At 38.8% G+C, this 27,869-nt stretch overlaps 1 protein-coding gene across 1 annotated transcript in view; it reads left to right on the top strand.

Moving 5' to 3' along the window:
• Nucleotides 1-27,869, top strand: part of LOC310634808 (uncharacterized protein C3orf20 homolog) — a gene marked incomplete at its 5' end in the record, with an annotated part of 41,988 nt that overhangs the window by 3,872 nt on the left and 10,247 nt on the right. The window contains 8 exons of the mRNA XM_083353343.1: nt 1,574-1,681; nt 7,417-7,537; nt 10,190-10,381; nt 12,344-12,493; nt 14,310-14,430; nt 20,310-20,430; nt 22,516-22,717; nt 26,240-26,549. Of these exons, the coding sequence (XP_083209469.1) occupies nt 1,574-1,681; nt 7,417-7,537; nt 10,190-10,381; nt 12,344-12,493; nt 14,310-14,430; nt 20,310-20,430; nt 22,516-22,717; nt 26,240-26,549 (1,325 nt within the window). The remainder of the gene's footprint in view (nt 1-1,573; nt 1,682-7,416; nt 7,538-10,189; nt 10,382-12,343; nt 12,494-14,309; nt 14,431-20,309; nt 20,431-22,515; nt 22,718-26,239; nt 26,550-27,869) is intronic.

Raw genomic sequence — 27,869 nt, 5'->3', positions numbered from 1 at the left:
ATTTAAATATGCTATATACAATATATGTGTAAATGTACACCTTTACATATAAATAACATATAACAATCACTGTCCATCTTGAATATATAATGGAAAGAGGAAGCTTTAGAGTTCACAAGGTTAATATGTATGAAACAAAACTATGACTGAATCTGGATGTTCTGCTTCAGATACTACAAAGCTTCCTCCCAGAAGGTAACAAGGAAAACAGGTTGTGAAGAGGATGTATAGTGACCCAGACAAACTTGTGGACCCTGCTTAAGCAATGCTTATATGCTATGTCTTGGATGGAAGGGAGGGAACTGCCAATATTTTTTTCTGCCATCCTCACTACTCTCTGTACCACCTTCCTGTCTGAAGCAGTAATGCTTCCAAACCAGACTGTGATGCTGTATGACAGGATGCTCTTGATCATCCCTTTGTAGAAAGTTGTAAGGACAGGGAAAGGAAGATGTACTTTTTTCATGCAATGCAGAAAATGCAGGTGCTGCTGTGCCCACTTCACCAGTTTATCACTGTTGAGAGACTAAGCTAGTCTACTCGTTATCTGCACACCCAGGAATTTGATGCTGGTAACTATCTCCACAGGTGAATCATTAATGCACAGAGGAATGTGGCTGTGCCTGCCTTTTCTGAAATCAACAATGATCACTTTGGTTTTTCCAATGTTTAAAACTAGGCTGTTTTTCTTACAACAGTTCACCAAACCCTCAACCTGCTTGCAGTAAGTGCCATCATTGTCATCTTGCATAAGGCCCACTACTGTTGTATTGTATGCATACTTCACAATATGGTTGGTGGCAAATCTAGCACAACAGTCATAGGTTAACAGGGTGAACAGCAGTGGACTTACCATGAGGAGGACATGTGCTCAAGAAAATGGTGCTAAGAATACTTGTTCCAGCTCACACATTCTGGGGCCTGTTAGTAAGAAAATCAAGAATCCAGTTGCACAAAGGAGTGTTTAAGCCTAAAAGGCCTAGTTTGGCTACTAGATACTGGGGAATGATTGTATTAAATGCCAAACTGAAGTCGACAAACAACAAACGCACATGAGTATTTCTTTCCTCTAACTGCTCTGAGCTCAGATGGAAAAGAGAAGAAATAGCATCCTCTGTGGAGTAATTTGGTCGGTAAGCAAACTGAAGCGGGTCAAATGCTGGCAGGAGGTTAGATACAACAATACAGTAATCCTCAGTAACGAGAATTAGGAACTTTGTTTATTAAAGAAAGTTAAAAAAAACAATATTTGTTCTTGAAGGAAGAAATTATATTGCAATATCTCTATATACACATACAGTACACATAAAATTCAAAGCCTATATCCCACTTCCTTTTCCCCCCCACAACAACAGTCCTGTTGGGCTGAGTGAGAATGACTGGCCGAAGTCAGTCAGCCATCTTTCGTGACTAAGGGGGGGGGCTAGAATTCACCATCTCCTGGTTTCTTGGCCAGCACCTTCACCACTACCCCAAAGTGCCCTGTCATTATGCTGATTCTGCTTTTCTATGTAGAGTTTTGTTTATAGATCTGAATTATCACTGAAATATATGGTTGTTCTTTCATTCTTAGGTCCCAATGCTGACGAGTCTGCAAAACGATTCCTGGAAAGTGGACAACAGCTAAGTCCCAAATCCCGGGAGGAAGCAGTGGAGCTGATGAGAGAACCCAGAAGGAAAGGTCAGAAAAGAAATGAACTCACCATGCATTTGGACCCCTGGAAATTATTGTCTGCTGTGCCTGTTGTAGTTCATGTACTTTCCTTTCTAGAAACTTGAGACATGGGTCAAATTGGAAATGAGTAGTACAAATGGTATCAACATAGCTCTAAAAACTTCCAGAAGAGTTCTGATTCTTTAACTGAGCAGTTAGTTTATTATCGTCATCAGTTTTAAAACTTCTTGCCCTGCCCAGCTTTACTATGTTCCTCCGAAAGGTGAACTCTCATGATGCAGGAACCCAGATTGACTGTAAATACTCACAATGATGCACATTGTGCAAAATGAGGTTACAAAATACTCCACAGAGGAAATGGGCTATATTGTCTCACTGCTGAAGAGGGGTGACATTTTAATGATCCTTCACAAAAACACTAGCAATGTGTAATGGATTTGCCAGGGCCTAGATAATGAGAAAAAACAAGATAATTTGGAGTGTTTCCTTGGAGCGCTTTCAAATGCAGTAAATGGGGTTAATACTCACCTCCCTCAGTGTCATTACAGTTATAAGCAGAATAATTCTTTTCCCCACTTTTAAAATAAATTCAGAGACAAGCAATTCACTGCAGTGGATAGCTTTAAAGAGGTACTTAAAGGCAAGCCACGGAGGACCACTTTATGTTTGACTATCAGACAGTCATAATACCTAAAAAAGGAAGCGACTTGGAGGATCAACATGAGGGGAGTGTGTGTGTTTTTCCCCCCACCACAGCCCTTTGCCCTTCCCATCCTTCATGCATGCTGTCTATTTTTGTTAGGCATGTCGTATAAGGCTAAATCTCTTCATGTCTTATGGATTTATCCAACAGTAGCCTGGATTATCACACAAGAACACACCTGTATCCATGTACAGTACAACAATACCGTATTTATTTGATTCTATCCATAGCTTCAGTCTCTTCTCCTTACATTTTCGTGCTTCTGCTGTGTTATTAAAGCTGGAGCTTATCATGAGTACCGAAAGTGCAATGAGGTGAACAATTATTCATAAATGGAATAGTTGCGTAAAATTAAAAATATGCCATGTCACAGGCTCATTCTGTAGGACTGCCCTGGTAATGTGGTGTGCCACGTTACTGTGACCTTTTGAAAAAGAAAAATTCTCATGGTAAGAGGATACTTTTTTGAGGGTGTGTACAGTATGTTATACCTTCACACTCCATTTTGTAGGTAAGATTCAGCTTTTTATACCTGGCATTTTATTTCCTTTCCAGATTGTAGAATGACCTATTAGTGTTAATGTATCTTTCTGAGACCAACATTTCTTCAAGTTCCATCTCCTCAGAATTAGCCTAGGGAACTAATGCTGGCACAATCAATATCTATTTCCAAGTTTGATTTCTGTCTCAAGAGCTCACTAATAAGTCTTACCTGTACTGCATTCATAGAGAACTTCAATAAGTTTTAGTGGGCTCTCAGCTCCCTTTACTGCCCACCTCTCTTTTAGTAAATCCCTGCTGTCAGCCTTAGATGGGTGACAATGCAAAGCAGGGGACCTCCTAGAAAGAGACCCCTACAAAGGGGAGATTCACTTTCACAGAAATTCCCAAGCCAATTTTACTTTGGATACTTGTAGATGTTCTTTAAGCCCCAATTAAATAGAAAAAGAAGTAATGACACAGAAAGACACCTACACAAGCCATGGGAAACTATCAATTCTTTAAAATGATTTTGTCCTTCAGGTGTTCAGCTGTTAGTTCAACATTGATTTTTACACCAGAGTACAGTAGCTCATAGAGCATCATTCACCGAAGGCATACGCCTCCGGTTCTGAAAGTATCCATGATTCTTTTGTATGAGAGAGGAGAATTTTGAAAATATATGAACTAAACTTTCACATGCAAAAATGTGCTTTTCTGAAGGGCAGTCTTGTGGCTGTATTTTCAGAAAAATCTCTGCAACATCAGTGGCACCCTTCCATTTAATTACGCCTAGAATTGTGACCTGACTAGGCCATTCTGTATGTGTCTACTGATAAATGAATTTAATTGAATTCAGTGGAAAATACACCCAAGTGTGGGACTATAAGTTGCAGTACACAGCATAACCTTAAGATTGCAAGCTTTCTTTTATTCCCTTACTCAAAGTTAAGCTCCACTGAATTCACTGGGAGGCATTTCGGAGTAAATATAGCACCAAAAGTCATTTTGCTACTGTATCTTAGAAAAGTTAGCAGCACAGAAGTGCCTAGAATCCTAAAGCACTGTAAACGGAACCCATATATCACCTGGCTCTGGGGAATAGAACCCCCTTGCAGATTTTTAGGACCATTTAATTTGGCTTTTGAAAAAGCTGTTCTGTTTGCTTTTTTTCCAATCAAGTGTGTCCAATTCTCAGAGTCTGCCTGAACAAAATCCCTCCAGTTTACTTAGCAAGTTTTTTCAGAAGTGATTTGCCGTTGCTTCCTTCCTAGAGCTGAGAGGAAGTGACTAGACTGGGCAGGACTAGAACAGGACTAGAATTCTGTCTCCCAGTTTCTAACCTGGTGCCTTAACCACTACACCAGACATGTCAAACACAAGGCCCGGGGGCCGGATCCGGCCCGCGAAGTGCTTTCATGTGGCCCGCGAAGCCATTCTGGAAACAGTGAGGGAACGGCCCCCACTGCCTTGGCCCCGGCCCAGAGACCCTCCTTCTGCCAGAGACCCTCAGATCTGTCCCACTCCTGCCCAGGCCCCCCATAGGCACCCTTGATGCGAACGATGTAGAGCTGGCCACACCCACCCAGTAGGCCATACGCACTCTAGCCACGCCTACCCAGCAGGCCACGCCCACCCTGGCCATACCCGCCCGGCCCCTTGAGGGCAACTGCAATGCTGATGCGGCCCTCAATGAAATTGAGTTTGACACCCCTGCACTACACCAAATTGACTCGTAGTTTGTATTGTGGGCCCAATTGGCAAAAAGAAAGCTCAGGACCGTATTGGTTGGAAACATGCAGAAGACGCCTGCATCCTGTAGTGGATAAACAGTGGCTAAAATGATGATGATGATGATATTTAAGGAGCTGAAAGGTATATCTGTAATTATTTCTAAAATTACAAGTAAACACAGAACATGGGCTTTTGTCATTAATTCCTGTAATGATCTTTGCTGAATACAAGGAAATCTTGTATTTCCACTCGTGCCCCTGGAAAATAAATAATCAGGATTTATGCCATTCTGACTAATCTTCTGGTTTCCTGCTTAAACCACATAGCAACAAAAATGATTGGGAGACTGGAGGCTAAAACATATAGGGAACGGTTGCTGGAATTGGGTATGTGTAGTTTAACGAAGAGAAGAGTGAGGGGTGACATGATAGCAGTGTTCCAATATCTCAGGGGCTGCCACAAAGAAGAGGGAGCCAAGCTATTCTCCAAAGCACCTGAAAGCAGGACAAGAAGCAATGGATGGAAACTAGTCAAGGAGAGAAGCAACCTAGAACTAAGGAGAAACTTCCTGACAGTTAGAACAATTAACCAGTGGAACAACCTGCCTCCAGAAGTGGTGAATGCCCCAACACTGGAAGTTTTTAAGAAGAGACTGGACAGCCATTTGCCTGAAATGGTATAGGGTTTCCTGCCTGAGCAGGGGGTTGGACTAGATGACCTCCAAGGTCCCTTCTAACTTCTTTATTCTTATTATTCTTATTATTCTTATTCTTATTATCTACAAAAGATATTATTTGGGGTTTCTTGAAGCATTCCTATGAATTTAGGAATCAAACATTTCCTTTTATGGATTCTCTTTTCATTAATAGCAATGGTACCAGGGCACACTTTTTATTTCAAAAATAATGTATTTTGCAATAATGACATGAAATCCGCCCTATCCTTTCCTGCCTACAGGACGTGGTGCTGTTCCAACAGGGCCAGCAATTCCTATAACTTCCACCACCCAACTCATACAGCAAATGTCCTTGTCCTGCCTTTGCTTTTCATTATCATTCAAAGAGGTCAAACCGCAGAAGAGCTCAGGTAAGGACTATTCCAAAGACTGCTGAATGGAACTATAACAGTACTCAGAATGGGAAGAGGTGGAACAAGAGAGATGGAAGAGAGATATCCAGATGCCATTTTTTTTACATGTATTCAAGATAAAGGTAAAAGGAACGTGGTGGCTCAGTGGGTTAGGACGCTGAGCTTGTCGATCCGAAGGTCGGCAGTTTGGTGGGTTGAATCCCGAGTGCCGCATAGCAGAGTGAGCGCCTGTTACTCGTCCCAGCTTCTGCCAAGCTAGCAGTTTGAAAGCACGTAAAAATGCAAGTAGAAAAATAGGGACCACTACTGTGGGAAGGTAACAGCATTCCGTGCGCCTTTGGCGTCTAGTCATGCCGGCCACATGACCACAGAGACGTCCTCGGACAAGCGCTGGCTCTTCGGCTTTGAAACGGAGATGAGCACCGGCCCCTAGAGTCGGAAATGACTAGCACGCATGTGCGGGGGAACCTTTACCTTTACCTTTATTCAAGATAAATGGGCAGAGAGATAGCTTTTGACTGCTGTTGTGGTGGAACATGGCCTGGATTCCCAGGAGGGAGGAGAAGAGACAATGAAGTTTAGATAGTTTGATTGGGAGGAAGAGGGTCAAGACAGCTCTTCCCTAGACGTTCTCAGAGCATATCTTTAATAATGCAAGTAGCTTGCTTTAATTTGGCAAGATTTCTGTCTATAGGTGAAGAACAATAAAGGAAACTGCTTAACTCAGCATGACTTTCTTCTTTTTTGGCGCCTGGCAGCTATTAGGTCATCGTTAATACCAGCTATACTTTGTAATAGCATATTCAGTGAGTTTGCACCAACAGGGTTGCAAGCAGAACAGGGCCACAAAAAGGGAAGAAGTAACATTATCCAGGAAGCTAGAAAAGCACAAATAATCTTTAGGGTCAAAGATTATTTGGGAGACACTTTGCCAGTGTCCGAATAACACTGCTGAGGACCAAGTATTCAGTGAGATCCACTGGGAAAGGGATAAAAAGCATCAAACTAGCAGATGCACATGTTGATGCTGTTCAAACCCCTGCATATGCCCCCCTGAACATCTTCAGCAGCCACACATTAACCTGAAAAATGATTAAATATGATTTTTACAGATAGATTAAAAATTCTAATAAATTATATAGTATAATAAACAATAAGCACAACAAGCCCTGTTAACTCTATTATCTGTTTTTCCTCCCTTTAAACATTTTTAAAATATGTTTAGTTACTAAATTAAGTAAAGTTTTGATAGAAAAAAGTATTTGGTGACAGTATGTTTCTCAACCTTGGTAACTTTAGGACCAGTGGACTTCAATTCCCAGAATTCCCCAACCAGCATGAAGACTACATTTCTTAAAGCTGCCAAGCTTGAGAAACCTTAGTTTAGAGCAGGCAATCTGCCAGCCTGAAGGCCGGATGCGTCATGGCAAAACCACACTCACCCATTACCGGCAATGGGGAAGACGTCGTGATACATAGAGCAACATCATGTGACGTTGCGAGTTTGGCATGCCTGGTTTAGAGCAGGAGTAGGGAACCTTGGCTTTTTATGACTTGTGGACTTCAACTCCCAGAATTCCTGAGTCAGCATGGCCGGTTCAGGAATTCTGGGTATTGAAGTCCACAAGTCATAAAAGAGCCAAGGTTCCCTTACCCCTAGTTTAGAGAACAACTTTGAGAAGGTGTTTTTTTAAAATAAATAAATATTTATTTATTTCTCAATATATTTTTACAGGTCTGCTTAAAATCAAAGGTGGTGGCAGCAGCACTGGTCAAGACAAGGAGTCCATTTTATCAGACAAATTTGATCCATGTCCTGAAGCAAGGGACAAGCTCCGTGGAATTTGCCGTCACATGTGAGCTTTTTCAAACAATTAGGAAAGAAAATGCATTATTTCTACAACAAATCATATGGCCAATCAACAAGTTGCAGCATTTGTATCTTATATATTATATGATAAAGCAACGTCTTTCATCAGGACCTGGAGCATGGATGGCCTGATGCAGAGAGGATCCCTATTAGTATGAGGCAAAGAAACAGACAAGGCTGCTTTCTTGCAGATATGCAGATATGTGTGATATTTATTACATTATATCCCCTTTATCAATGTTGTTAAGATGAAGGTCAAATACATGTATGTTGAAATACGTTTTCAAAAGTCAAAACTGTCAGTGAGATGTAGGGGCACATTCACATGACTGTAGGTAAGGTAAAGGTTCCCCCGCACATGCGTGCTAGTCGTTTGCAACTCTAGGGGCCGGTGCTCATCTCCGTTTCAAAGCCGAAGAGCCAGCACTTGTCCGCGGACGTCTCTGTGGTCATGTGGCCGGCATGACTAGACACCAAAGGCGTACAGAACGCTGTTACCTTCCCACCGTAGTGGTCCCTATTTTTCTACTTGCATTTTTACGTGCTTTAGAACTGCTAGGTTGGCAGAAGCTGGGACGAGTAACAGGCGCTCACTCTGTTATGCGGCACTCGGGATTCAACCTGCCAAACTGCTGACTTTCTGATCGACAAAGCTCAGTGTCCTAACCCACTGAGCCACCACATCCCACAGACTGTAGGTAGTCATGTGAAATACTTGTATGTGAAATCATATAGTGTTTTCCTTTCCCATTCTTCTAGGTACGAGGTGATGAGGATTATTATTGCCACAGTACTATATCCAGAAAAAAATGCCAACATCTTGTTTTATAGTCCTTTTCCTGCAAGATTAGGACTTACAACAGAACTGGGGCATCTGTGGCCTTTGTCCTTTCTCCCAAGCGTGAAAAATAGGCCACTTAATTTGATCAACATAAGAGATAAATTCCAAAGTGAGGGTGGGATGGGAGCAGGTGGCTGTCTCTAAAGGACATTTTTTAAAAATCCTTTTTCATCTTAACTTTGACTCTTGACATTTTACAGAAAGGATTGACGTGTCAATAGAGTGCAAAGCCTCTGAGAGGTGAACTGTCAAATTCTCATATTTATCCCCCTTAAACACAGAAGAAAGTATATTTGATGGTAGCAGTAAATACATACATGCAACCCCAAATCAATCTAAAAATGGAACTTTGGGGCCATTTCTGGAGAGATGAGAAGTGTTAGGGGTAGAGGTGGGAGCAGTTTTTCTCTCAAAAACACCTCATACCTTATTCCAACTGTTAAAACATCTTGAAGTTCTATATAAGGGCCTGCAAAAATGGGAATTCAAGTCATTTACAGACTTCCATTCATTCAAAGAATACAGTAGTTTGCCTCTCAGAGGCTTCTTGCTATTATTTCTGCCCTTAACCTCTCTTAATAATTGCTGTGAGATTTCCAAAGGCCTCTGCAATCTGCTGAGTTGTGGTCCCAATCCTTCAAATATTGTTCTAGAGTGATTTCTCCTTTTCTGACCATCACATACCTTGCAACCTTTACGAAAAGATACTAAGAAAAGCATTGTGCTGCAAAATTGACAGTGTGCTATCCTGTTATTGTCACAGCTTACAGGGTCTTTTAAATGCAAAAATAAGGAATTACAAGTCATAGTAGCGGGATAGTATTGATTGGCTCACCTTTCAATTTTCAGATCTGCCGAAATGAACTTGATCAGAGATGCTTCTGATTGTTTCCAAGGGATTGGGGAATAGAAATGATGCAATATGGAAATGCCCTCTATCTCTTTCCAATTACTATCACAATTTGCCAATTAGAGTTTATTGCTCTGAGGGCTGTGTGTGTTAGGAGAGAATTTCTACTTAATCTCCATTTTCTATGACTGTCAGAATAAAAAAATAATATTGGACTTACTATTTTATATTTTCAGTTTCTGATCAAGTAACAAATGCTCTTTCTTTTCCTTGCCTTTCTGTGCTGACACACATAGTGTCAGTTTTACCACTGTTACAGATAGAGAAATAAATACCCTGTCTCATGCAAAAATACAGTATGGTGAAATCATATACTTATAAGCACTAGTATTCTAATTTACGTGTGTAGTTATGCATGCAACTTTCATATGGGTTTTTAAAGCCTATTAATTGTCATAGGATTATAGCTTGGGCCTTAGACAAATAAATAATAGGATCACGTAGCAATCCAGAATCAAAGGAGAAAAGAAGGATTGGATCATGTGGAGTGTGCATAAAGTCATACTTCAGGAACACCTTAAACCAATCCATCTTTTCCCAGAATTGTGCATCAGCTGTGAAGTACAGTGATGCAAACTGAGAAAAATACACTGCTGCTTTAAAGTGTTTCCAGCAAATACCATATGCATATCCCTGCATCACAATTTGCTCTTTTTATCTGGCTCTGTGCACAGGCAAGTATATGAACTGTGTTTCAGCCTTTAATTTCCTAAAAAGCTTGGATTCTAGCTCTCTGCCAGAGCTAATCTCTAGAGACAGAGTGGTTGTTAAACAAAATACCTTCACAACTCTTAACTTGCTGAGGATTGCATTAGTTGGAGTTCTAATTCTTACTACTTATCACTATATCTAACATGAAGCAGTGCAATTGTTTCTTTTTCTTTTAGAGAACATGAAAAGTCTGTATCCGTAGGAAAGGGCCATGTGAGACCCCTAATACTGAAGAATTATCCAACTGTGCACAAGTCACCATCTCAGGCCTTGAGAAGAGCTTCCCTCTCTCAATTAGCTGCTGAGATCAGACGTTCAAAATTGAAAAAATTATTCTATTCCATTCCTGATGGAACATCGCTGATTTAGTATCCTTATTTTGCCAGGGAATAAATTGGTGGGTTATTGTTACACTTACTAAAACCTATTAGAAGTCTGCAGTCCTGAGGGAATGTGAACACTATCTGCCACCTTCATGTAACTTCCAGGCTTTTGGGTGTTGCAATTTCAAAGCCGTCATTGAATAAGAACTTCTCACCTTGTTCTGTGGGTTGTGGCCTAGTCATAACTGTTCTACTATGGTGAAATGCTTCAAATATCTATCGTTTAAGAGTAAATGAAATTGGAGCAGTCCTAAACCATTTCACTTGACTCTCACTTCTCATATATGGGTTAGCCCTGGCCAGACTTTCTTGAAAGAGATTGGTATGCACCTTATGTAATTTGTACCAGATCACCTGGATTTAATGTTTTTGAAAGAGCACTGAAGGTATTTTTAAAAGGAGCTGCCCAAACACCTGCCCACAGGTGTGTGTGCTATGCAATTAAGAGGATTCTTACTCTTAATTATACCCTAATAGTCCTGGTCTGCTTCTTCCTCAGATATTGGTTGAAGGATCTGATTGGATGATTCAACCCCCTTTGACCAGAGACCTCTTAGTTGACTCCCCACTTCTTTTGTGGATCTGCAGCCAGATGTGGTAGATCAATGGAAGAAGTAAGGAGAAACAGCTGCTCAGTCCAGAATAGAGTCAAAATCAAAAGAACCCAATTTCCCTGCAGCAATGGACTGCTTCTAATGAACTTGGAAGACAGTGTCCCAGGAGTAGAGGGGAAGATGACTGGTGATCATCTCTACTTTCGCCATCCAAATCTGGTAGCCCAACCTTACCACACCCCTATAACTACTTGGAATTTAATTTTTCCAAACCCAAGATAGTGATAAGTTATTAGTGTCTAAAGCCATGTGTAGGGTAGGGTCTTAAAGAGTAAGTTGGAACAAGCTATGAGTCTGTGCTGGCACTCCCATGTCTGAATATTGTCCATCCCATTTCATGCATCAGGAGTCTAGAATTAAACTCTGCAAATCCTTTGCATTCTCTCTCTCCCTCCTCCCCCCTTTTTAATTTCCTTGACATCCACTTGGCTTTGGCACTGTATCACAGAAAAACATGCTGCATTTGATCTTGCCACTAAACTGGTAATTTTAAAAAGGCAGCACACTTTTTTTCATATCACTATTATGGTTCAAATGACTCTTTCTGTTTTAACAATGTGATTTAAACCAAGGCCTGGATTGAAAGCCTTTATAATCCCCTTGTTAAGAGTTCGTTGTTTTGGCTAATAGATTCATTTGCTGTGAAGGCATAGGTTATGAAAATGTGAGAGAGAAATAGTCTCTCAGGCAAGGCTGTAGAACAGAATGAGCCATTTCAGGGCTCCATTAGAAAATATTATGCAGTAATCTGGAAAAGATTTCACTACTTGTAGGTTGACCAGGTTCAGAATGTAGATAGGTACAATAGTCTTAGGGCATGGGGTGATAACTGGAAGTTGCCTTTGAATGTGATTTCATGCACATTTCATTGCGTGAAAAGATTTTTGCTGATGCAGAGAAGTTGCCAATTCTTCACTTTCTCCCCACAAACTAAGTCTCTTCCTTGCTTCCTTCTGAGCGCTGCAACACAGGGGCAACTGCAGGAAAAGTTCCTCTCTCCTCCAAGCATTATGAAATAATTCCAAGCTATGAAAGAACTGTGTCACCATGTTTGATCTGAAATATCAACAGGTGTCAGTTACAGTCACTGTACCCTATGACTGAGCATGCCCAGTGTGGGAAGTTCAGCAGGAAGTAATCCAAGGTTTGCACTTGAGGAAGATCTATAGCACAGTGCTATTTTTTTTAAATCTTTTCACATTATTTTATTAGACTGATATTGAGGATAGTATCACCTTGTAACTTCAAAGGCCCAAGAATTTCCCATACTCTCTGAATAAATAGCTAAGTAAACATTGTTTTCATGTGTGCTATGACTTGACCTAATTCAAAGTTATCCATCCGGAAATATTGCAGTTTTCCAATTTCCCATATGCTGCATAGGAAAGACAATCACCTTTCTGTTTCAGGATGTTCCAAGTCAAGGATTTTTAGGCATGTTTACCCTAGGCCATTCTTGTCTATCTTATTCCTTTAAATCAAGGTGAGTGTCATTAATTGATCCTAACTGTTGGAGGTGGGTAGAAATGCAACAGGGAAAACATCCATTAAGTGATAGGCAATCCTTGAATTATTAATCAAAAGAAATATTAGATCAATTCCATCAAACCAATGGTTGAAACAAATATGATATTTTCATATTTTCATTCAAATTATGTTAGTTCCCGTGAGACTAGCCAGGTTTCCTGTAAGAGATGTGTATGGTCATTCAGAACATCATAATTCTATATGATTTCTCCACAGGGTCTTTTTCTGTCCAATACATTCAATACCATGGCTGCAAAATTTCATCTTGTACTAGTAACCTCAAAAAGCATAGACTTATTAATGAATGCCCGTAGAAATGCATTCATTCGTGGAAAAATATCATGTAAGGTGAAAATTATTTCAGTTTTACAGATGAATAATCAGAAAAGAGACTAGTTCAAGGTGACATAACTAATCAGTGTTATGGGCCTTTTAAAATCAGGTCAACTAGATCCATTTAATCTGGCTACTTTATTGTTATGATTCCCATCCATCACTCTTTTTCTAAGTGAAGTAATTAAATATTCTGTATCTCTGGCTTTAAGGAGCATGTGATATGGCAAGCTATTAATGGCCTATGTTAAAAGCTTAACCCCACCGGGTGTAATTAATGATAATGCCACATGGTGCAACTAGGAGAGAAAAAGGTCAACAAAGTGATGAGCAATTGGAATATATTTCAGTGGTGGACTGTGTGAGACCAATATAAAATTTGGCCTGAAGTGATGGCATGAGACATTTCCTGAGAAATAAAGAGCATTGAGTGCATAACAATTGAGGGAATTTGAGAAAACCCCCACAGAGAAGAAAGTTGGGTAATTCAACAGTGGAAATCTTGCTTCTTCAAGGAGATAAAACATTAGGTGGGTTAGATAAGTTAAAGGTCTGAGGAATGGACTGATGTTCAAGGACTCAAACTCATTTTGAGTTGAGCATCTGTATTCATGACACTTGTCCTTTTGAACAGATGAAAATGGGGCTTTGAAATGTCTGTTAAAACCTAATTTCAGATGGTTGTTTGATAGAAATATGAATTTTAATTGCTATTTTGTCCAAAAAGATTCACTATTAAGCAATGATATAAAAATATGTGTAAAGTCTTCATATATGCAGGAACTCAGCTACCATGGTATTATTCTACCATGACCATAGATAGGGGAGCAATATACATCATGATGCAAACTCCATCCTGTACAAATTTGTGTGTAATCACATCACAAATACAAAAGGGCACAGCTTGTGTCATGATACCACCTCTTTTGTTTTACCATGTTGGCATTACCATGTGTAGGAACCAACACCCTTGATCATAGCTATGTTGTATTGTACAGGCACTAGATGGATCAAAGGTACAGTATAATAGAGCAGTCCACTCTTTGAAAATGGTAAGTGCTTCACATCTAGTGCAAGCAAGGTCTCTTTTTTGATTAAAGCAGCCTATCTTTTTTCAGACTTCAGCAAGAGTCTGAAAAAGGATGCCGCTGCCTTAAAAAGTCATCTTTTTATGGGACTCATGAAAGGAAAGCATCTTTTTTCAGGTTTATATAAAAGCCTGGAAATTCCAAACTTCTTTGGTGAATAGCAGGGAGGTGTTGTGCTTGTGCATTTCTTCCAAATAACTTTCGAACAATACATAGTCTGGGCTTAGGACCAATATTTATTATGATTATTCTTGCAATCAGAAGAGCAAAAAATATTACTAGTTACACATGCATCTTCAGCAACAACCTTATAGTATTATTTGTGACTTGACTGTTTTTCCCCTTACTCAGCTTTTCTGTGGCGTTACTGATGAATCAGGAAGGTGGGATAGTTAGAGACAAATATGGCCATTTAACCCACCGCTGGAACTGGTATTCCAGAAAAGAAGTTCTACAGTCATTAGATTTTCAGGTATGAATTTGGACTCTTGCTAATGAGGTACCACCATTGTTTTTGGATTTTTTAAATAATTACTCTACATTTTTAGGTCAGTCATGTCTTCAGTTGTGTTCAGGTTCTACAAAAACCTCCAGAACTGGGTAGTTCTAGTTGACAATTATTGTGAACAGAGAGCACATATTCGAGTTGATTCCTTTTGCTTACTACTTTCTCATTTTAGACCCTCATGTATTGCCACAAGGCACTGAAACATGTTTTTAAAATATGCATTCTTACTACCATATTATGGTAACACCTGTTCTCAGGGATTAGATCCTTACATGTACAAAAATATTGCATTTATGGAACAGAATTTGAGGCATTTCTTCTGTAGAAAACATGGGGCATATCTCTTTTTACATGTATGGAATGTTATATAGGCATAGCACAGAATGGCCCAATCACAGGGAAGGAGGGTAGAGAAGGAGGACACAGAGAACAAGGAAATACAAATACCAACAGCTATGATATTGGATGAGGAACAGCAAAAGAAAACAAGACCAGTTAAGGTAGTCAAACCAAAACAGATAGGGAGGAGAAATTTTTTAAAAAGGGGACAGTAAGACCAGATTGCAAGGGAAGTGATGTGAGACAGTCAGAACAATCGCAATTGGCTAGAGCAAGGTCCATCAGACGGCCAATGAGCAGAGCACAGAACCAAACAGGCTTACCAACGGTTTTTCAAACCTTCAATGTTTTTTTTTCTCTGATGACGCTGGCAGAGGACCAGCGAAAGCTTAGATTAGGTAGATATACTTTAAACAGTTACTTTTTCTTGCTTATTATGATCTTTTAGCAATAAGCGACTGTTTTATCCGTCCCAATGTTCGAAGATTTTATACTTATATATATATATATATATATATATATATATATATATATATATATATATATATATATATATATATATATATAATATATATATAATAAAATAATAAAATTATATATATATATATATATATATATATATATATATATATATATATATATATATATATATATATATATATATATATATATATATTATATATATATAATAAAATCTGTTTCAAATGTTAACTATTTAGATTACCTTGCTAGGCCCCAAACATGGGGCAAACCTTTATTTCCTGTTTTCAGCCTATCTTGAAGGCTATCAAACAGGCAGTAGTCACACCGGACAATTCATATATTTGTGTAAATTACTAACAAAGAATTAAAGGGAAACTGAGATGCATTTCTGACTCCTTAGTCGTCCTCAGTCAGCTATACCCTTCTGAGATTCGAACCTGGGCTGATTGCATACACTGCCTTGTATGCAATCAGCCCAGGTTCGAATCTCAGAAGGGTATAGCTGACTGAGGACGACTAAGGAGTCAGAAATGCATCTCAGTTTCCCTTTAATTCTTTGTTAGTAATTTACACAAATAATAAAATCTCTCTCTCTCTCTCTCTCTCTCTCTCTATATATATATATATATATATATATATATATATATATATATATATATATATATATATATGTGTGTGTGTGTGTGTGTGTGTGTGTGTGTGTGTGTGTGTGTGTGTGTATTAATATTACATAGAAACAGTTCCAATTTAAAAAAAAGAACTGTTAAAAGGTGTACAAAATAGGAGAAGATGGTATTCACTAAAAAAAAAAAACAACCAAGGAGAAATGTCAAAATCTCCCCGGATCCCTGGAACATCTAGGCCTGATAGCATAGCCATGTCTTGAGAGACTTGCAGAACGTTGAGAGGGTTGGTGTGTACCAGTTGTGCCTATTCCTAGATCATCTCCAGTTTGGATTTCTGTAATGCCCTCTGCATGGTGTTGTCCTTGAAAAGAATTAAGAAGTTTTAGCTGGTACAGGCAATTATGTGTGCTCCTGCAAGTGTCTCCAACCCTGGCAACTTTAAGACTTGTGAACTTCAAATCCCAGAATTCTTTAGGCAGCCATGTTGCCTGGCTGTCTGAAGGTTGCCAAGGTTAGAGACCCCTGTTCTAGAGCACACATGTTACACTTTTATTTGCAATTGGGTGTTCCTGTGCTTCTGGGTCAAATTCAAGGTGCTGGTTTTGAAGTTTAAAGCTCTTCATGGCGTAGGGCCAGGTTATCTGAGGGACCACATCTTCCCAATAATATATAACTGCCCCATCAGGTGCAGCAGAGAAGGTGCTACAGCAGAAAATCTGGATCCTGCCAACTTTAGTTGTTTGGCAGTAAGTCTCCTCCATGAGTAGGAGACAAGATGGTTTTACTGCAGGCTCCATCTATGAAGGAGTTGTACCTGACAGAACCCAGAAGGAGAGCCTTTTCTGTCATGGCATCTACCCTTTGGAACATCATTCCCATTGAGGTGAGATTAGCTCTGACTATACTGGCCTTGAAAATCTTTCAAGACATGGTTTTCCCATTAGGCCTGGGGATCCCTTGGAAACAGGGAGCCCACACCATGACTTTATTGCAATCAGTTTTTAAACACTCTTCTATGATTTAATAATATGTATGGGTCATTTGTGTGTGTGTTTTATTGTTTTGTTTTATTGTACATCACCAAGAATCACAAACATGAAATGGGCCACTATATACATTGGGTTAGATAGACAGATAGACAGATAGATAGACAGCAGCACCCACATTTTCTGCATTGCATAAGAAAAGTATGTCTTCTTTCCTCTGTCCTTACCACTTTCTACAGAGGGACAATTGAGAGCATCCTGTCATTTTGCATTACTATCTGGTTTGGAATTATTACTGCTTCAGACAGGAAAGCGGTGCAGAGAGTGGTGAGAATGGCAGAAAAGATTATTGGCAGTTCACTTCTTTGTTTTTAGGACATAGCATATAAGCAATGCTTGAGCAGAGTCCACAGTATTGCTTGGGATGACATCCTGTTCACAACCTGTTTTCCTTGTTGCCTTCTGGAAGGAGGCTTCATGGTATCTGAAGCAGAATATCCAGATTCAGCCACAGTTTTGTTCCATATAGCTTCAACCTTGTGAACTCTCAAGTTTTCTCTTTCCCCTATGTTTTCAAAATGGACAGTGATTAATACTCTGTGTGTGTGTGTGTGTGTGTGTTTATTTATGTATGGATGTAACACATTGTATTTGCTATGGATGCATACATGTGTATCTGTTTCGGCCTATGTGCATCTTTGCTAGTCCAGTTAAGAAGACTGTCAGACATGAAAGCAATGGGAAAATGTCATTCTGTGTGAATCTGCCCCATGACACTGATTTATCTTTTTTTTTAAAATTTCTTAGATAAATGAACAGTTAAAATTAAAAGTGCTTAGCCAAAATTCCATGACCATTACTTTTGCGGCCTTGAATGAAAGTATTACCTTATCTTTGATAAGACCTGGATGTCTGCAAGGATGCAAGGCTGATAAACAGGTACCCATCAACTAATGAAAGCACCCCCGGTTTTTTGTTTTGTTTTGTTTAAATCGGAAGGCTGATTTTCACTGGCACCATAAAGAAATTTGTCTGTGTGCCATAATTCTAATTGAAACTCAGGAGAATTTGTGCCTGTCTATGTTGTGTCTCCAATGACCCATTAAGACAGAGCTGGCGTGATATAGTTGGGAAAGCACTGAAGTAACATTAGGGAAAAATTAATTTAAGTTCACTCTCAGTTATGAATTTCCCTGCGGGAATTTAGGCCAGATAGTATTTCTCAGCCAACCTACCTCACAGGATGGATTTGTAGGAAAGTGGGGAGGAATGAGTACTGTGTATACCATATCGAGGTTTTGAAACAAAGAGGGCACTAATGCTGACAAATAACAAAAAGCACGGTTGAGTATCATGATTAGGTTATCCCTATCTTCTAAATATGGGACGCGGTGGCTCAGTGGGTTAGGACGCTGAGCTTGTTGATCGGAAGGTCGGCAGTTTGGCGGGTCAAATCCCGAGTGCCGCGTAACAGAGTGAGCGCCTGTTACTTGTCCCAGCTTCTGCCAACCTAGCAGTTTGAAAGCACGTAAAAATGCAAGTAGAAAAATAGGGACCACTATGGTGGGAAGGTAACAGTGTCCCGTGTGCCTTTGGCGTCTAGTCATGCCGGCCACATGACCACGGAGACGTCCTCAGACAAGCGCTGGCTCTTCAGCTTTGAAACGGAGATGAGCACCGGCCCCTAGAGTCGGAAACGACTAGCACGCATGTGCGGGGGAATCTTTACCTTTACCTTATCTTCTAAATGCTTAAATAAAACACTTATGGCATTATAGTTACCATACCCTTCTAGCCTTATACCCCGTTTTTCTGCTTACCGGCAAAATTAGATTCTGCAATAAAAGTGATAGACAAACTGTACCTCATTCTATCTTGTTCCCTTCTCCCCCTACAACACACACACACATACACACACACAATGCACACCGCACTTGGCTCTTTTCAAATTGCTTCCCTGGAGTTCCATTGACCTTTGCAAGAACCCCCCCAGGAACTTTGCTGAAATCGGCAATAAGGACAACTTTCTTTCCAGAAGGAAATTGTTCGGTCCCTTCCCCCCAAAATATTTATACTGTGGATGCACTTTTGTGGGAAGACAGTCTTTGCATTAAAATGTTTTATGACTCCACTGGTTGCCTTCACAGGGCGGCTGAATGACATATTTATCAGCCACGTGGTATTAATTGGCCCATTCTTTAGATTAAGAAGTCATTTTTGCTTGTCATTTCCTTCTCCATCCCCTATATACGTCCCCCACCCAGACATGCAAACAGACACACTGCAAAACATACGTTTTAAATTGCTTTGGTTAAGCAGAAACACAGAAAAATGATTGGTTCAAGCACTAAGAAAACGAAAAATGTTTTGAAAATGAAATACACATCTATGTAATGTATACTCATGCAAGTGGTCCAATGTTGTTCACATCTGGCAATTTCAATCACTTCAGCCGCACTTTCAAGCCAGTTCAGGAATGCTCTGAAAATGGGGATTCGGCATCATTGGCACTTTCAAAAGATTTATATGCTCATGTGGTGGAGGGGAAAGCATTTTGAATATCTGTGATTTTAAAATGTGCTTTTGTATGTGAAATGTGTAAAGATGAGTTCCAATAGCTCATTCCATTTTTTTCATGCTTGCTATCTTCAAACCCTCTCTCTTGTTCTTTACTAAAAAAATAGAGTGAAAGAAAAGGTGTGGGATGTTTATTTTGAAGGAGAAAAGATGAGAGACTTTTCTCCTTGAAAACTGGTCTGGACTCTGCAAACATGTATACCCTTCAGCTGAGGGAAAGCGCTGCTATCAAAGAAGAGAATGTTCCCTGTTCCTATACTAGACAGCTTGTAGTTAAAGCACACAGTTTGTGTACATTTTTTAAAAAAAATCTAAATAAAGGTGATTTTTTTTAACCCAGTAAGGAGGATTTCAAAACAGATGCCTTTTGGCTGCATAAGTGTTCTTTTGCTATCATTTGTCACAAACCTATTGCACAAAATAGGCCAGACCCTTTTATGCTTCTTCTAGCACAGAATTATTTATTTTTCTCCAGCATCAGGAATTACAGAGATAACTTCAGATCTATACGGAAAGTAAATTGAGTCTTTTAATGATCAGTTAATAGTACTACTGGCAACTCTTTATCATGCCATGTCTCAGAATGAGTAGAATGACTATGAGATTTCAGCTCTGGTAACATCCACTACTATAACTTTTCTTTTCTCTTTTCTTTCTTTCTTTTCTGGCTGAATCTTACCTCGTATATGACATAGCTAAGAAAAATGGATGCAATCCAGTCCTTGGTCTAAAAAGTCACAGAATTCTGCTAAATGATGGCTGTTAAGATTTCCAGATGCTAAAATGCAGCATTTCTTAAAATCATTTTCATCTCCCTTTTTCCTTTCAAAAGTTGACTTTAAAAAACATTGAAGCTGATGAGAAAGAACATTGGAGAAGATGCCTTGTTGACATTAAGAGGAGGTTTGAGAAAACTGTAAAACAATTTATAAACAGTGTTTTGATGGTTTCAGGTATTGTCAGTTTGCTGAGTTTATGAAATTCACATTGCTTTATTAATTAAGGTGTATAGTCAGGTGCCCGCTCATGCAGATAGATATGCTCTCTTTCATAATAACACAGGGGTGATAAAAATTAAATTTGAAATGAAATGAATAATGGTACAAATATGACATCTTAAATTTCAGAATTTCAGAAATGATAAAATGACGCAGATAAATGTTGTGAAGAAATATGACTAGTGGTCAAATTATGTATTCCAAACTGTTTATCTGAGGTAACACTGAGAACTACTAAATCTACTACTAGAGCCTTGGTGGAGCAGTGGGCTAATGCCTCCTTAAGTAACACCAGATGCCTGCAATTAGTGCAAGTTCGCGTCCCACCAGGCTCAAGGTTGACTCAGCCTTCCATCCTTCTGAGGTAGGTAAAATGAGGACCCAGATTGTTGGGGGCAATAAGCTGACTTTGTAATAATGCCGCTTGGGGGGGCGAAAGCCCTAATAAGCTGGCATATACATAGAATGAAGGCTACTGCTAAGCTTGTAAGCCTCCCTGAGTCTTCGGAGAAGGGCGGGATATAAATGGAATTAAAATAAAAAAAAATTAAAAATAAATAAATAAATCGATTCCTTTTGGGTTTTGTGTTTGAATTATTCATATAACATTTGTAGTTGTTGCTGCATCAAGTAAGAATGGCTACAAAAGTAGATATTTTTGTAGTCGTCCTCCTTCAGCTGGAAAAGTCTTCTAAACATTAATTGTAGGACAGTCCCTAGCTTTGACACAGAATATAAACAGGTAGTATAAGAAAGGAAAGGAAAAAAAGGAATATGAGACGAGATATTAGTGTTCTTTCTCATATGAATGATAGATAATCTACATTTGTAGTTTCTTTATCCAAGGGACAAGCTAGATTCCATCTTGCTATGATATTTTCTTAAGAGATAGGAGGCATCTTTCTGGCAAGAACAGTGGAAATTTTGCTATATAATTGTTATAACTTAGGTAATAAAACAGTTGTGGGCATATTTACCTAGAAATAATGTTAATCGTGGAAAGTTAGAAATGCCTTAGTAAGGTTCATTCTGGACTTTGGATGCAGAGGCAAAAGAGTCTTGAGTGTACAAATGACAGTGAACCTGCCTACAACTCCTTAAACCACCTCCCAGATTATCCCAGAAAAAGATCATTTTTTAAAGGATTTTGCAAACTTTTGGTATATGACCATCCTTTGTACTCCAAAGCATCCTTTGCTACTTGGGCAAGGACCACAGTTCAATGTTAGGGAATAGGTTGACATACAAATAGTCTAAAATCATTCTTTAGCATTTCTTGGTATGACTCAAAAGATCCTGAAGCTATTACTTCTCCATGTAGACCAATATTTATTAGGTGTCCCTTATATCAGCGGTCCTGAACCTTTCTGGCTCCGTGGACTGGCTATGTCAGTGACGGGGGGGGGGGGAAGGGAATAGTTTTGTGCAAGCAATCTAATCCCACCATAAGCAAATGAAGTTGCACATGCTCACTGCCGCTTGCACAGCCCAGTTCCAACAGACCACAGACCGGTACCAGTCCATGGACCAAGGTTTGGAGATCCCTGCCTTTATGATTGAAATCCACATTGTACAATCTACATCCACTATGGTCATATGAAGGGCATCAGTTTAGTAAGAGGTGTTGTATATAGCACTAGTGTAGAGAGTGACTTTACTCTTATACATATGTTAGATACATAACACATATGTGTAACCCTTTATGTATAGGTACATATTGGGAAGAAACTTATATAACATTAGCTTCTCTGTGTTCAGATAGCTGGAAAATATGGTATTTATCTATTTGCCCAGATGAGTTTGGATCGGAGTAAGCACAACCGAATACTCTGAAAGCCTGAGAAGGACTTTTAAAAGAACAGTCTTTTTAACTAATGAAATCCAAAGGATTATTTACTTTTACTATCTCCTATACTGCCTTGTATATCTGTAAAATGTAATTGATCATTATTGCTACCATTGTTATTTTAACACATTGTTATTATCTTTTAAAATATATAATAATCTTTATAATCTGCCCAATAACCTGTTGATTGGCAGGAATATGCTGCATAGACTATCCGGCTGAGTTTCGTACAAAGCCTGTGAAGTGTAAAACGGAATCATCACTACAGACCTGGGATCGAAAGCTAAGAGAAGAAGCTATGGCTTCAGTTTCAAAAACAAAAGACAAAAGAATTGTCAGGCCAACAAGCTTACCCAGTTACCGGCCAGTTAAGAGAAAATTTAGGCCTGCCTCACGGTAATTGAGACAATCTTTTGGAGGAGGGAATTCTCTGAAAAGCAAGATTAAATAGGTGGGATAACAATATGCTCCTTCTAAAATAGAAACAGTGGAGTTAGTCATAAAAGGCTAATTGTGAGTGGCAGAAGCTGAAGAATGTCAACTCTGATGTCCATCAGAGGGTGAAGAGGGCCAAATGATGAAAGAAACATCATGCTGTTCCATCCCTTTTGTACCTGTGTCTTGATGTGGCAGGCAGGTACAAAGGGGGCCAAGCTTGTGCTGCAATGGTGCGATGCCGCTTTTGTCACATTGACAAAAGTGCTGGATCCTGCAGATGTTACTACAGATATCCCAGATGTGTCTTCTGGACATCTGCTGCTTTTCATGTTCCTCAGAAGATGCACCAACAGTGACCGTATTTGCTTACTTTGGGCCTGTGGCTTGCTGCTTTATTTATTTCTGCACCTAACTTGCATTGATTATGTGCCATCAAGTTGGTGTTGACTTTTAGAAACCACATAGATAGTTTTTCTGCAAGAAGATCTGTCATCTAGCTGATCCTTCAGACTTTCCAATAGTGCACCCATTGTCACTGTAGTTGAGTCTATCCTTGCTACTGATCTTCCTCTTCATTTCTTTCCACTTTTCCTAAGTGACATTACTTGGAAAACATTCTGAGAAAGTTGGCAGAAAGACAGGCAGAACGAGCCATATATATTTTGCTTTACTCATGTTACAAATATTGGTATTAGTGTTATTGAGTTGCAAAATTATGGTGCGATGCTGAGGGACAGATGTGTCATTTCCATATCACCTGCATGGTGTCCTCTAAGTTAACCTGCTGCCATGTAGTGGAAAAGGCTATCTACTCATTGACATTGAAGAAACCTTCCAATTCTGATCTGATCTGGTTTGATCTGATGTTATGGGAAAGGAATATCTTTTTATCCTTTGAAGCAACAATTGAGAGCAGCAACATACCTTGAACCGGTCTTAAGCTTGTGATGTATAAGCAGACAACTTCAAAATAGGATAAGAACTCCAAATCAGATAGATCAAATCATTGAAAATCAAAAGAAATTAAGAACACTAGTGTAGAATTTTATAGACTGTTTCAGGAACATACAGCTTGTAGACTTAGGGCCACATAGAACCCTTGGGCTTTACTACAAGGCATTAATTTAGATTAATCTGTCTTTTCTCTGGCAGCTTCCCACATTGAGTTAAAAATGGAAAGACAGAAAAGAGAATGGCCAGAAAAATAAAAAGTGGCCCCATTCAGTTTGGCTCTGGAGTCATTCTTCATTTGGCAAGCAGCCCCATGCAAATTACCCCTAAGAGACTGTAACTCTCAGGGGAAAAATGCTTTTTGAAAAAAATGTATTAAGTGGCCTGGAGTAGGTAATAGGCAGACTTAAGAAAAGAGTGGATAAGAATGAATCTGTTGTGGGTATTGTTGCCTTCTGGGTTTCAGTGAATCTTTTTACTAATGGCACCCTAGTTACAGGCAGTGGTGGGATTCAGCCTGTTTGCACCACTTCAGCAGAACCGGTAGCTAATTTTTTGTTGCCCAGGCCCAGAATGGTCTTCCAGAAGTGGCATCCACACAGAGAACCAGTTGCTCACATATTTGAATCCCCACCACTTGTTACAGGGCATTTTCTCCCAAAGATGCCTCATTTAACTTTTATTGCCCCTTTGTTAGCCCAAAAGCTGCCTGACAGTTCTAAGATATTGTATTAATGTTGTGCATTTTAGTTTATATGTATATGTGTCTCTCAGTAGGCACATCAGATTTGCTTTTTTAGCTATGACTATTTTTGTAATCACTGTGGTGGTATGATTGAAGGGCAATGTTTTATGCTACACTTTATACCAAATATCCTCTGGATGTTTGAAATAATTTAATACTATAAAAATAAACCAATAGTGAAAACTTAAACATAATAGGATCTATCTATTACCTATCTCTGATAATTATCACTATAAAATTTGACTTGGACTAGTGAGTGGTAAAACCATTTTTATATCCAATCATTTTATAACTGCTTGGGGTCTATATTAGATTCCAAAAAAGTAATAAGGCTAGTATATAAAATATGACCAATACAAGCACTGATAAAAGAAAAGCATTTTTTTTAAAAAAAACCTCTAAAATAGCTTAATATTTTAAAAAATCGGGTAAAAGAAAAGCTTTGGCTGATGTTGATTCTCTGGGCAGAGTATTTCAAAGACATCAGTCCAGATAAGGCCATGTCTATCAGACATTGCTGCACTCATTCAATGTGAGCATCAGTGTAAAATATCCAAAGTTATTATAGGGGGAAGAATTACTTCAAATGACACAAACCCAACCATTTAGGGCTTGAAACATTAATACCAGCATTTTGAATTTAGAATGGAAACAGATTGGCAGTGAGTTCATATAGAAAATATGGGTTGAATATGCTCTTATCACACTCAATAGTCCTAGCTATTTAATAAACTGAAATTTGATTCTGATAGAAATTTGATAGTCTAAGTTTTGACCATTGATATTTTTGGTCTATTTTCAAAGGTAACCCTCCATTATAATAGAGGTAGTCCTCAACTTACTACCATAACTGATCCTGGAATTATGGTCTATAAGTCATGCTAGTCATTAAGGAAGTCACCACATGACTATGCCTAGTTTTATGCCTTATTTTTGTGGCAGTCATTAAGTGAATTTATTACTAAGGAATCCACTGTCTCTAATGGGCTTTTTTTTGCAGAAACTGGAAGTAAACTGGTTTCTGGCAAAAAACAGTGGAAATTGTGGTCATGTGACTGGAAGGTGCTGCAAATGACTGTAAATGCAGGCACATTGCCGAGCACCCAAAATGTGATCATGTGACCATGGGGCCACCAGAACCTTGAATCTGGATCATAAATATCCCTGGGGAAGTCTTGTCATAATTTTGAGTAGTCATAAGTCAAGGACCACCTGTACTCCAAATGAGCTCACCAAAACCATCTTTGTAGAAAAGCTAGCCTTCTGCAGGCTTTTTGTCAAATGGCAGGACTCTTTCTCCTGATTACTTCCTCTCATCTTTTCCCTAATTATTAAGCTAGAACAAATGTATAAGTTCTGTCTTCTCTATATAAGCTTCAAGGTCCCTATCTTTTGTTATAATTTCCCCTTGACTATGTAATGTTGTACAATCCCACCTAACTGTTACATGACCAGATAATCATTGTACAGAAAAGACCAGAAGAGGTAACAAGAAAGGTAGATGCCTTAATGACAGTAGTGGGAGCGCTGACTTGAAGTTAAAAAGTCAGGGTCCAAGTAAGTTTTGAATAGCGTAGTTATCACTTGCTTTTCATTTACTGTGTTCCAGATGTACCTCTTACTCAGATGAATACACTTTGAATACAGAATTCAAAGTGTACTGAAAATTGTATGCAGCACTAACATTGACACTTTCCAGAGCTTCTGTGTTTCAAATATTATTTATCTATTTAATTTTCCATTCCTTTTTTTCTCATTCTTTTCTTTCCAACTTCTTCGCACAGAGCCAAAGAGATCCCAGATGTAAGCCCTGCCCTTGAGCCGTGGGCAATTTCTCCTACGGATTGTCCAATTGTGCTGCGCAAAGTTTTGACCAAAACCAATGATGGCTTGGGTTGCAAATGTGTAGTAAAAATCCCATTAATTACAGACTTGGAATTTGAAAAGTTTATCACTGCCCCAAGAAACCCTAAACAAGTCATTGTGATATGTGTGTTGTCACCACAAAAACATTCACACTCTCCTTTCTTTGAGTGGTCTGTGGAACAGTTGTATATAAGGATGCAGCACGGCCGTCCCTCACCTTGTGTTCAGGTAAACTAAATGTTGATGCTTTATACATGGATTTTCCCAAAGCAAATTCATTCTTCTTAGCTAGGTAATAGCTGTTTCTATTTTATTGAGCTGAAGTAGTAATGTAAGAGCAGTATGCCAATAAGGGAGTTCACTGACCACAGAACTTGGCTCAGTCTATTATTTTGTGATTCAGAAAAGAATTAGAAGCAGCCTATTTTTTTCCAATCAAATGTACGTGATTTGTACTATTTAAATCTGGGACATGAGCCTAAAGCAAGAGTCATTCATTAGTAGGGAATTTTGTTTTCTATTAACTCCTGTCAGATGGACAGTGGGAGGAGGAAAAAGATTCAGAAATAAAATAAATGTGATAAAGAAGTCTCTCCAATTTGAATTACAGTGGTTTCAACCTGGATTGAGGACATGTGTGTGTACAATAAAGTAAAAAAAAAAGAATAAGTAAAAGGATTAGCTGCTTACTACATACACGGTATAAGCCAGATCCTAAAAATAACCCTCAACAGCCATGACAGAAATTATCTTGGAATAAATGTCCATAATATTGCATTGTAAATGATGAAAGATAACTAAATCACAGAATTTTATTTTATTTCCATAATTTATTCACAAAAAATCTGATTAGCTGTCCAGATTATGAAAAGGAATATACACCCCTCAGCTAAATCCATTTTCTCATCTGTTTTTTCCTCCAGAAAACAAATTGGTGAGATTTGTTGTAAATTATATATTATAAATATCTGTTACTGTTGTTAATTAAAGTAGAATTGCCTTAGTGGATCAAGGCAAGAATCATCTGCTCTACCTTTTTTTTTTTTTACAGTGGCCATTTTGCTGACTCTTGTTTGAACTCAGGATCTTTGGATTTATATTTGTTCTGAAATCAAAGTTTAATTTAGCTGTTACGATCATTAAATAGTTATAGATGTTTCCCCAGAGAATTTCACCATCCTCTTAAAATACATTAACATAACAAAAAGATTATATTTTAAGGGCAGATGAGAGAACTATCCCAGTTATTCTTTATGTTTATTTCAGACGTCTGACCTCAGCTTCTGTTTTTTTAGAGGAAAAAATGATGGGCTATCTGGGATTTTAACTGTATGCATGTTTTGGATTTTAGGTTTGGGGTTCTTTTTTCCATAGCTTTATCTTTTGATCTGGCAATCAATTTTAACTACCATCTTAATTTCTCTCATAGGAATACAGAGGATAAAAAGGATTAGGTATCCATAACATAAAAATAGAGGGGCTCTGAAGTGAGTTTCTATACTGTCTTTGTCTTCTTGTGACACTTTTCGGTCTGGCTGGAATATGCAA

The sequence above is a fragment of the Vipera ursinii genome, assembly GCF_947247035.1.
Source record: "Vipera ursinii genome assembly, chromosome: 2".
NCBI classification, from domain to species: Eukaryota; Metazoa; Chordata; class Lepidosauria; order Squamata; family Viperidae; genus Vipera; species Vipera ursinii.
The sequence above is the reverse complement of the archived record's forward strand: the minus strand, read 5'-3'. Positions and strand labels throughout refer to the sequence as shown.